Source organism: Lissotriton helveticus, chromosome 8 (assembly GCF_964261635.1).
Source record: "Lissotriton helveticus chromosome 8, aLisHel1.1, whole genome shotgun sequence".
NCBI classification, from domain to species: domain Eukaryota; kingdom Metazoa; phylum Chordata; class Amphibia; order Caudata; family Salamandridae; genus Lissotriton; species Lissotriton helveticus.
This window is the reverse complement of record NC_136069.1, coordinates 1,597,226,262-1,597,238,403: the sequence shown is the minus strand read 5'-3', so window position 1 is coordinate 1,597,238,403 and position 12,142 is coordinate 1,597,226,262. Positions and strand designations below refer to the sequence as shown.

The 12,142-nt window shown below is 47.8% G+C and overlaps 1 protein-coding gene across 5 annotated transcripts in view; it reads left to right on the top strand.

Annotated features, from left to right (window-relative positions):
• The window catches only part of LRIF1 (ligand dependent nuclear receptor interacting factor 1), a 173,016-nt gene that overhangs the window by 93,675 nt on the left and 67,199 nt on the right, over positions 1–12,142 (top strand). For 4 of the 5 annotated variants that reach the window (XM_078658648.1, XM_078658646.1, XM_078658644.1 and 1 more), the window contains exon 2: positions 1,348–2,806. In XM_078658648.1, the coding sequence (XP_078514774.1) occupies positions 1,619–2,806 (1,188 nt within the window). In that variant the 5' untranslated portion in view covers positions 1,348–1,618. The remainder of the gene's footprint in view (positions 1–1,347; positions 2,807–12,142) is intronic. The other variant, XM_078658647.1, reaches the window with a different exon arrangement.

The window sequence follows — 12,142 nt, the reverse complement described above, 5'->3', positions numbered from 1 at the left end:
CCACTGAGTTCTGTATGGTCTGCTGTCTCTTCAGGAGGTGTGTGGTAATTCCTACTTAGAGTGCTTTGCCATAGTCCAAGCGGCTAGTAATCAGGGCTTGAGTGATGGTGCGTCTGTCGGTGACTTGGAGCCATTTGAAGATCTTTCGGAGGATGCGCAGAGTGAGGAAGCAGGCGGAGTAGACTACATTGATCTGGTAATCCATGGTGAGTTTGGCGTCCTGGATGATGTCAAGGTTCCAGGCGTGGTTTGTAGAAGTGGGTAAGGGTCCCAATTCAGCATGCCACCAGGAGTCATTCCCTGGGGAGGTGTTGTTACCAAAGATCAGTACTTCTGTTTTGTCTGTGTTGAGTTTAAGGCAGATGTTTTGCATCCATGCCGCAACGCTGGTCATGCACAAAGGGAAGTTGGTTCTCACAGCGGAAGGGTCTTGAGATTGATAGGATGAGCTGGGTGTCTTCTACGTAGGAGATGATGTGAAGTCCTTGGATTCTGATTCGCCATGGGGGCCATGTAGGCATTGAACAGAGCAGGGCTGGGGGATGAACCTTGAGGTACGCCACAGATGATGATGATGTCATGTTCCGAGGTGAAGAGTGAAAGACGGATTCTCTGGGTTCTTCCGGTGAGGAAGGATGCATTCCATTTGAGGGCGTTCTGATGAAGCCTCTTGATCAAGGTGTGGTGGGACACAGTGTCGAAGGCTGCTGTGAGGTCCAGGAGGATCTGGGCGGTCATTTCTCCACAGTTCAGGAGGGTTCTGACTGGGATCAGGGCAGTTTTGGCGCTCTGCTTCGTGTGGAATCTGGATTGGGATGTTAGTCTCCCGCCCCCCCATTCCAGAGAGAGAATCTCTGAGAATTTCTGGCGCCTTTAAGCAGGTAGAAAGTATCCGTGGGAGGGCAGATGGTGGTTGAGTGTGTGTGTTGGGGGCATCTTGGGTAAAGGCAGGCTCCATCTTGTCCGGGATAAGTATTACCCGCTCTCCTAGGTGCTGCAGGGGTTGTGAGGGTAGCTTGACTGTGCTGCAGTCCACAGCTCCCTGCAGCAGTTAAAGTGGGCCTGGAATTATCGGGTTACTAGTTTGTAAACCTGATAATTCTGGAACCGGAGACCCCTACAGTTACAAAAAGCGTAATTCATAGCTCTAGGTAAAGTTGCACCATTTGTAATGAGGGCTATAGTCTAAAAGTGAACAGGCGTTGTTAGTAATTTTCTATGGTAGCCATATTTTAAGATGAGCCTGACTTTATATATGCTGACTCATAATGTGAAACTGAAACCTTGACGCTTTTAATTCATAACTTCCATTTTTAACTCACTTTTTTTTTGTTTCATTTGTTAAAGCATTGCAATAGGTGGAATATACAAAATAATTAATACTTCTCTGCTGGAAGGAAAAAATGTTCTGAAACTGGTTCCTGTTTCTCCTTCACCAGTCACGACCAGTTCTTCTACTGCCAGTATTCCAAGTCCCAAAAGTGCTTCACTAAATACGCCGTTCTCGAGCAGCACTACAGTTCCATTGGTTCCTGTGCCTATTGGTCAGCAATTGAACACTGGGACAAGTATTTTATCTGGCAAGAATGATCCCCCAGGACTGGTTCACAATACTGCCATGGAACGCTCCACCTCATCCTTTCATGGCACTGCTGTTCCTGTGGATAAACCTTTATTGCACCAAAGGACCTCCCCTCTTCCACTGTCAACTAAACACGGAGATAAGCCATGCATGGCAGTAAAACCAAACAACCTTCCTGGTACTGTGGGGTACCCTGTGCTGTCTTCTGGGCATCATATTCAGATCCCAGCTAATGCTGAGGTCAAGTCCATGCCAGCTTCTTGTTTGCCTCCTGCTGTTCAGCAGAAGATACTTGCAACTGCAGCAGCGAGTGCTTCTGGGACACAGTGCTCCAATATGCCAAGTGTTATTTATGTGTCACCGGTCAACACTGTGAAGACGGACACTCCCAAGCGCTTGCCAACCCTATACCCCAAACCACACGTACTGCACTCCAAGCCAGCAATGTATGCCACAGCACAAGAGCCAAAAAGCTGTCCTGCCCCAGGTGTAAAAAGCTCAAACCGTGAGGAATGCCAGGGGAGTCCAATGAAGTGGGTTGTGCACGATAGTCCACAGACCGAGTCGCAGTGTCTTGTTCCTGTAAAGTCCTCAAACAGTATGGCTTCCAAGATATTAAAGACCTTGACAGGCATGAACACAGCAGAAAATAGTTCAGCAAATCTGATTCCTTTGTGCCCTACGAATACATCTGCAGCAACAACTGGCGTCACTTCGGTTAAAGAGAATTCTTTAGTCTTGTGCAATGGCAAATTGTATCTGCTGGCAAAAAAGGGCATGGATGTTTTCTCGAATGAATATGAAAAAACAAGCTCATCCGATATTAAGACTCCAGACAAGCCTACAGATGGAACATTGGCCACTGATTCTGTAAATAATATATCTAGCAAAGTCGTAGATATGGTCCTATCGAAAAACAGAAATACTCCTTACGCTGGCCCCATCAAAACATGCATTAATTCAGAAGTGAGCTCTCCGTTTAAGGTAAAGGAAACTCCTCTATTAACACAAGGTGTTGCCAATCCTGGAAATAAAGAAAACCACCCAAGAATTGTGTCTACGATTAAAATTAACACGAATGGGGAGTGTTCGATTAAATCAATCTATCCGGAAAACCACGAACATTCTACTGTGACCATGAATGAATGTGTAACCCTAGAGAAGAATGATCCCATGAAGAATTTGGCAAGCCGATCTGATACTACGGTTTCGCTAACTCAGGAGGTAAATATGTTTGATCACATATTTTCTTTTTAAAATAACCAGTTGCTACTGTGTTAGGTAATGTCTAAATATGATGTACAGTATATTAAACGTTAGTAATCTTCGTTGGCATCTGAAAAACAGGCAGATAAGATGTTGAATAAATCTGTTTCACCTTCAGTTTATCCCTGTATACTGGTTTCACAAACTTGATACTGACTAAAGCTTTACTCCATTTATTTTTGCCCCTAAAGTTTGCCCCATTTAACTCGGTGAAACATTTAACTTTTGGTTACCTTTTGAAGAAGGCTCAAATTCTTAGGCAGTGGCTGTAATGTTTATCATGGCTTTTCGGAACTTAACAAAAGGTAGCATTTATGCAATCGTGCTCTTTTTTTCTGCTCTAAACACTTGCAGTCAGCTTTTGCCAACATCACAGCAATGGACGACTAAACAAACACCTGCATGCAATTTACACTTATATTTGTGTTGACAATTTTATCAAGATAAAGCACCTACTCAGGATCAAGCATGTATGAGACATTGTGTCTCTATATGGCACCCAGACATAAAAAGAGAAATAATTATCATTTTCGAAGAAAAACTCTTCTGGGGTCAGTAGTAAATACAAACCAATAAAGGCATATTAAAATAATTCAATGCTCAATACAGAAGGTAAAAAACAATAGTTAGTAAAAGTGCATATCCGATAAATCTAAGGCATTAGCTTAAGGGTTTGTCAAATTCAGCAAAAGAATTGCATGAAGTCAAGTCCAAAGCTTGATACAAACCAACAAGGGTTTAATCTCCTAAGTCTGGCATCAGAAGTCTGGCTCTCCTCCAAATTGTACTAACTTGTATAGTGAAATTCACAATCGAAGTCAATGGAAAGCATAAGGTGAGCAAAGCTAAAGGAATCCCAGTGCAGAATTCTATTACAGGACTGGAGGCTTCGTATTATGCTTCTCTTTCTTTTATTTGCTACTCACAGCAGCCAATGAAAACGTTTTGTATGCAAATAAAACTACATTTCCCATGATGCTTGTCCATACATCACATCCTGTACAGCGCTATAAGAGCCACTGCATCCTGTTGCTCTTCCTCTTTCTTTGCTGCTCACGCAGGCAGTTAAGTGCTCGAGAACTATAATATGATATTTGCCTTCTTTGATCGTTAATTAATTTGTTATGATTATGATTGTATGGCTATGCTTGCACGTATATCACGCTACGTTTTGAACTCTGCTGTTTTGCGTTTGTAAGCACTCTTCGCGCTGTTTGCTAAGTAATTCTGGTTCAACCGCGTGTAACGCGCTACTGCTTCAAGCTTCTTTTGCACTAGCATTGTAATACTCTCCATTAATACTGTCTTTACGCTAGCGCACGCATCGCGCTGCGTTTAAACATTCTGGTGTTGCGTGTGTATCGTGTGCATCGCGCTGATTTCCCGCTGGCCTGCTACTACCTTCAGGCATGCTGATGAGCTCCAGCCGGGAGCGATAACTTCAAGAGGCTCTCGCTGAGAGCGCAGCTAAGGCGTCATGCGGGCGGCCCGCGGGCTCATAATTATTCAACCGCTTAACTAATATGCTTACGGTCAGTTGTGTTGGCGCTCTTAGTTGTTCCCCCTTTTAAAGCCTACATATTTATTTTAATGCGGCTGTGCCAAATTGTTTTGGCCGCTCACGCGAGCGGGCGAAGGCCCTTCTCCCACCGGCGCTATTTATGTTTAAGACTTCCAGCCTCAGGAAATATTGGAAAGCCTCCCGTGCTACGGTAATATTGCGCTGCCTTTGGCGGCATGTTTTTCGGTGTTTTAGATGTCCCTTGTGTCTGCTCCCCGCTGGGCGGGTACCGCATTCTCTCACTGCGGCCCACGCGGCCGTCTAGACAGACTTCCTTTTGGAAGCACGCAGTATAGCGGCTAGCGCTGCCTCCTTTAGAATTGTATGTACAGTGTGCGTCTGGTGTCGACATCTCTGCTATTCATATTACGATGGCGCTCGCTCAGCTCGATATCCACTCTTTTGATGACTTACTCTATTTATTTATATGTATTATTCCTTTTACAATAAAGGCCTGACCGATCTCTGTTATATGTATTCATATGTATTTCTACCTGTTATGGTAAGGACCTTGCAGCTTTCTGTGTTATTTACTGTTCCCTTGGTTTCTCACGCTTATTAAGCGTTCCTGACAGGATTGTTTTCGCCCGCGGGCGAGATAATTGAAATGTTCCTCGACCGGTTGGGTTTCAGCAATATGCGCATCAAGTTGCAATACCTGCACAATTTGCATTATACGCTTCAGGCCTCAACTGCCTAGTAGAGGAATATGTGTTGTAACACGAAACGGTTAACCCTTCCGGTCACACAACCTGAAGACGCTCCCGTGGGAGTGGAGATAGCGTGCTCTCATCTTACATTTTGACTCTACACATATTGGCCCAGCTGGACACAAAATCCAAACGTGGCCAGGAGAGCAAGGCACCGTGCTGGGGCTCCAGCGTTCCTACTAAGCCACTGTCAGGTAGTGGTAAGGTATCTTACTAATACCAAGGGCTATGTGTTCAATACAGGTATGTACTAGATGTTGTTCCGAACTAGTAACTTCACAATGTACGTCCATGTGTATATCAGGGAATACTTCCGTTCATGGCGCAGTTTCGCGCTTATCCGCCAAAGGCCTTCCCTATTGGCTGAGTGCGGAATAGAGCCGATGACGCTCCGGGGGGCGTAACCCAATCAGGCTCAATTTATACCAGTTTGGATCACGCCCTTCGCACGCGTTCCGAGTTTGCTCCTAATGCCTCATGTTCAGACGGAGCAATTTTGACTTACGGCTTCCCGGCTGTAACAACAGGAGGGCCCTCTGAGTGCGCACACGCTCGTTATAACTAGACATGGCTCTTACACCCTTGTGGGCTGGAATGACTTGGACTGCAGCTTTGCTGAGGAGCCGGATATATTATTATTTTCACTTCTAGTGTGCAAAGGGTTGGCTGCCCCTCTTACTCCTCCGTGATTGGTGCCTTGCACTACAATATTACATTCAGTCACCCTTACACAGGCAGGGTGAGATACAAGGAGGATGAAACCTACATTAAGGAGCGTTCGCCCCAGAATGCACTCGGTGCGAATCGGGATTTTCCGTCCCAGTGTCGGTCACCAGGGCCCCAGGTATACAGTCCCCAGCACGGGGTAGCAAACCTCCATGACCGCCCATCATTATTATTTATGCATATCCTTTGGGCGTTGTTTTTTGTCTTGTTTCTTGTCTTGTTTTCTTTTCCTTTTCTTATCCTATTTTATTTCTCCTAAAGCCAAGGTTTGTCTTCTTCCTACCGTTGACATCCGCTCCCTCCTGATTCTAGATCTTTATAAGCAGGATTTTTCCAGAACTGTCGTGCTAGATGGTTCAGTCTCTCCGGTGGCTCCGCAGGTTGCAGTGAACATGATATGTTTTTTTGGGTACATCCAAGAGCTGTAAATCCTTTTTTGGGAAAATGGATAATTTAACCATGTCAAATGGGTGGTCATGCACCATTAGCTTCGTTGCAAAGGTATCTAGAGAATATGGGCATGTTTAGCCTTCCCCTAGATTCCCAAGGATACTTCATACTAACAGTCCTTCACATTTGCACTTTTTTATGGCCATTTTCGACCATAATCCCTTATGCTTCAGGGTTTCAGCTTCCGGTCCCTTTTCGGGAATACACAATATCATGGCCGGTTCCAGCTACACTTCAGTTCCCCTATGCCTCAGGGGGTTCGTCCTCCAAACAGTACCCCGTCCTCTGGCCTGTCTCTGATGGTGCAATCCTTCACATATTCCCGTTGAAGCTCATTCTGGAGCTTTCCGTGCAGGAGTCCCTTTGGGCACTTGTTGGTTTCAGTTCTATTAAGGACACGGAGGCGAGGATTATCCCACCCGGTTTAATTACTATATTGGTAATAATTACCCACTCGCATATATTTGATATGCTGTTTAAGCAAAAGTTACGGGTTTTTCCTGTCTCATTCCTTTCTGGTTCGAGAAAGACGACGGAGCAGGTCTGCTTCTGGTTTCGGAGACGTAAACTTCTCCATCGGAATGTGGTTCTTCCACATTGGAGGATTGTTGTTGGGATTCCTTCTCCTTGTTTTTGGACTGCAATTATTAATGTTATTGACTGTTAAGGTTTGAGCAAAGAAAGAGAGAAACAGGATGCAGTGGCTCTTATAGGGCTGTATAGGATGTGATGTATGGACAAGCATCACGGGAAATGTAGTTTTATTTGCATACAAAACGTTTTCATTGGCTGCTGTGAGTAGCAAATAAAAGAAAGAGAAGCATAATCCTTGTGTCCGTGTACTTAATAGAATTGAAAATTCTTGGCGCGAATCCTAGCAAATGTTTTATTCTACAATGTCACCTATTGCCTCCATCCCAGCACTATCCTCCAAATTACTAAAAATGTTCTATTTTCTGACCTAACATCCGATGTGGCAACAAATATCTAGTCACACAAACAGTGGAAGCCCCATAAACAGCGATACAGGCAGGCAGAACCTTGAGTGTTGCAAAATGATTCCTCCATAATTCTTTGAGAACTGCATGTCCACACAGAGTACCAATGTACATTTAGGTTACATGTGGTGCCAGAGCAAATTTGCTGCGTTAAAATTAATGATTGAAGTTAAGTCTAGTTTGGGGCTAGTTTAGCCAATCTTAAGAAAACACAGTTCTGTCAAATGCAGCGTTTTTGTTTAAATGAAGAACAGGTTATTATGTTAAGCACATTTTTATTCAATCAAAATCAGCTCTTACATACCTGTTCATGTAGCTGTAAATTAGAGTAGCCATTAGATATTAAAGAAAGGGTGCCTTAAAGCAAGTTTGTAGTATGATTGTTTTAAAGAAAGAGTGGTTCTGTTAATGAGGCAAACTGAAGAATAATGGCACATTCTATGTGAATGCGTGCAAGAAAGAAAAGCAGAGAATCAGGAACTAGTGTTTGAAGGCATGTGTGGCTTTAGATATACATGCTTCACATAATCCTGCCATCTAGTGTTGGGCTTGGATGTGTGCAAGTTGTTGTTCTTCGAAGACAGTAGTTCAAGTCATAAGGTAGTGTGACTCCTCCTCTTGCTAGTAATGTGCATTTTCATAGACTCAATTGTTAAATTATTTTCTTCCACCGTCTGGTTCGGACGTGTGCTGTCCTGCTCCGGTTCGACACCGTAGTGCTGCACTTTTCTCAGTTCATACCTGCTTTCTGTTGGTACTATCGATTTGTGGTTCTCTCTCCTTCTCCCTCCCTCCCTTTCCCTCCGTCCTTCTCTCTCCCTTTTCCTCTCCCTCTCTGCCCGTCCGGTTTGACGACTTTCATTTTTTAAATCCTTAGTTGTGCCCCCCCACACCAAGTCCACTCAGTGATGAAACTGACACCTTTTCGCTTCTGTCCTCAGTATCATGCTAAATATCCTCGCCCCAATCTCCACCAGTTGTGTAATCTGTGCCTTTACCCAGAACACGACAAGGACAGCTACAAGCCTTGCCACTCCATGTCCAAAAAGACTTTAAGCGACAGTCGGACTGACATTTCGAAATGTCTGGTAGGAGTGTGGACGATACACCAGACATCCTAGACAATCATCACTCAGAGTTGTTGGCTGCAGACGAAGAGACCTTCTGTAGTAGGAGATCTCTGTGTATAGTCATAATCTAGTGAATAGTCCCGCCCATGTGCGTGGACCCCGGAGCAATCAAAAATAATCTCTTACTGTGTCGAAAAATGCAGAACTGCACAGACACTTAAGAGAGAATTAAAGACAGATAATGCAGCCTATATCCACAGGCTACACTGTCCAGTACTTCAACTAGAAATTCTACCAAAAATCCACAAACAGCACAGCCTGTCCAGATTTGTCCACAGAGAAAACCTTGCCTTAACAGCAAAAACCCTCTGGAATGATAGAGAGGAAGAAATGGACAGACAAGCCCCATAGGCTGCCATTATGTGGCTCAGAACAGGATACTGTGCCTTTAAGAGAACTTTCCAGAACTTCACAGTATCCCAGAATGCACTGCAGGTCCCTTTTACTTTCAGTTCTTTTTTCCGGCTCCTGCAAGCAGGGCCCTGGAGCATTGAGCTCTCCCTTTTCAAGGGTTTATTGGGGATTTTTTCACTTTTTCAAAGTTATTTGAGTGCTTTTCTGAAGTACTTTGGTCTTTTGGTGCACTCTTTGATTGTCAATATGCCTGCATTATTTGAAAAATGTCCAGAGTGCTCCAGGAAGAAGGCCAAATCTGACCCACACGAGGTGTGTATCATCTGCCTTCCCTCGTCTCATGTCCCAGAGGAGTGTGACATTTGTCAGGGCTTTTCTAGCAGGACCCTGAGGGATAGAATGAAGATCAGGCTTCAGGGCCTGGAGGACAGAAGACTGAAGGCACAAGGTGGGTCTGGAGGGGCTTCCTCGGCCCATGCTAAGGCCTCTGGGGGGCTCCCCAGAGGCAGGAAGACCAGCAAGCGTCCCCATTCTCTGTCTGTGTCGATTGCACCGACTACGGCGTCGAGAGGGATGACTGCAGTCTGTTCCCCGTCTCCCCAGGGCTCTGGGTCGAAGCGACGTCGACGTTCGGCGTCGAGGGAACTGAACAGACCGCCGTCGAGATCTCCGGTGACGGATCTCGTCGGCGTCGAGTAATCGACGTCGAGAGGCCCGGCGTCGGCGCTCGCCGTCGAGGCGACACCACCGTTTGCCGTCGGGGAAGAGGAGAAGGTCGTCGTCGAGGGGATCCTTGACGTCGAGGAGACGATCACCGTCAAGGCGAAGGTTGCCGTCGAGGCAAAGGAAGTCGCCGTCGAGGCAAAGGAAGTCGCCGTCGAGGTGAGGGAGGTCGCCGTCGAGGCGAAGGAGGTCGCCGTCGAGGCAAAGGAGGTTGCCGTCGAGGCGAAGGAGGTTGCCGTCGAGGCGAAGGAGGTCGCCGTCGAGGGTGAGACAGTCGCCGTCGAGGAGAAGACGCTCGTCATCGAGGGGCCAATGCTCGCCGTCCGGTCGCCGTTCTTCGACGCCAAGAAGGCGCGGAAGGAGTCAGTCTAGCAGGCGCCAGGTGCCTATGTGAGACTCGCCAACGTCCAAGCCTAGAAAGGAAGGCAGATCACCGGGTTCAGTGTACTCAGTGGTGTATACCCGTTCTAGGCAGAAGTCGGTTACGCCCCCTCCTCCCTTGCCGAGGGGGGCTTCCTCCGCGGGCTCCCACTCCGCCTCCACTTCCACCGCGTCCTCAACCTCTACCTCCACCTCAGCTGCCGGCTGACAAGCCGCCTCCGATTCCTCTGAGGTCGGTCTCACTGCCCCGATATCGGACTCCTTCCAAGGGGACCCCTCGGCCGAGGGCCCCAGCCAGGCCAAAGTCGCCTGTCCCTGTGGAACCGGCGGAGCGACGCCAAGGAGGTCACGATCACGCTCCGGACAGAGGAGGTGATCGAGGAGTCATCACAGATCCTCCACTAGGTCAAGACGGCGCCATAGGAGGCGCGGATCACGGTCCTGCACGGGTTCTTCCAGGACCAGGACCTATTCACCGACTTTGTCGGAATCCCCGGGGACGACAGTGTCTCCTGTGAATGACATCAGCACGTTCCAGGATGTTCTCCTGAGGGGTGCAGCAAAATTGGGAATCACGGTGACGGCTCCAACACCCACGACGTCCGTGATTTTTGAGACGCTTCATAAGAAGCATTTGTCTCGCCCTTTGCTACCGCTAGTACCAGGATTGGTAGAGCCCGCGGAGGAGCTGTTCTTCACACCAGCAGTGACGAAGGACGCTCCCTCCAGGCTCCTGAAGAAGTACAGGGCCCCGGATTCTGACCCGGCTTTTCTGCGGATGGATCCGATTCCGGATTCTGTTATAGTGACGGCGGCCAGGAAACAACATTCTACCTCCCCATCTTCTACTGTACCTCCTGATAAGGAGAGCCGATGGATCGACTCAGCTGGCAGGAAGGCCTGTGGGATGGCATCTATGGCCATGAAGGCGTCTAGCGATGCTGCTCTGCTAGGGCAGTATGATCGTGCCCTGTGGGAATCCCTCCAGCAGTTCACAGAACTCCTGCCTCGAGAGAAGAAGGAGGATTTTCAGGAGATCCTGAAGGAGGGGATGCTGGTATCGAACCAGGTCATCAGCGCGGCTGCTGATGTATCTCTTTTGGCGGCCCATGGGTACTGTCATGGGATCAACCAACGGCGCCATGCTTGGCTTAGGCTCACCTCACTCAAGCCGGAGGCTCAGCAGCGGGTGGCCAATCTGCCCTTCTCGGGGGAAACCCTGTTCGGCAAGCATGCGGACGATGAGATGGCCCGCATGAAAGCGGAGGCCGAGACCCTGACGGCTGTGGGGTTGGAGAAGCCCAAAGAAAAGAAGGCCTACCGCCCGTTCCAAAGATTCGAGGCACAGGGTGAGGGCAGGCTTCGGGACAGCAGCAACAACAGCAGCAGCAGTTCCGGAGGCCCTTCCAGAAGCGCCGAGGAGGCCAGCAGTCCTCTACAGCAAACAAAGGCCCAGCTGGGTCTTGACCCTGAGCGGTTACTTCCCCTACATCCGTTACCCGCTCCGGTGGGGGGAAGCGTTCAATTTTTTCTGGCAGAGTGGAGAAAAATTACTCGGGACAAGTGGGTGCTGAATATTGTTTGCAATGGACACAGTCTTCGGTTCACCAGCCCGCCTCCATCAATTCCAACGGTCAGCTCGCAGTTTCAGCTGAGCGAGCTCCAGGCGGAGGCCGATATCCTGTTAAGGAAAAGGGCGATAGAAGACGTACCTCTGTCTCAAAGAGGAAGAGGTCTGCACTCCCGGTTCTTCCTGGTTCGCAAGAAGGACAAGAACGAGTTCAGGCCCATTCTGGATTTGCGACAAGCAAATAAGTGGATTCGCAGAGAGAAGTTTTGCATGCTGTCGTTGCATCAGATTTATCCTCAGCTGCAACAGGGAGACTGGCTATGTGCTATAGACCTACAGGATGCGTACTTCCATGTGCCCATTGCACACAAACACAGGAAGTTCCTGCGATTCCAAGTCGGCACCAATCATTATCAGTACACAGTACTGCCATTCGGACTGAAGTCTGCGCCCAGAACATTCTCGGAGTGCATGGCAGTGGTAGCCGCACACCTGAGGAAGAACAAGGTGTTTGTCTACCCGTACCTGGACGACTGGTTGATCAAGGCCTCCTCCTTCTCGGAAGCTCAAGCACACTTCCAGAAGACGTGCGTTCTCTTGAACAAGCTGGGGTTGCACATCAACATGTCCAAGTCGGTTCCGAATCCGGTCCAGTGCATGCAGTACTTGGGAGCCTCCATCAATACGCTGT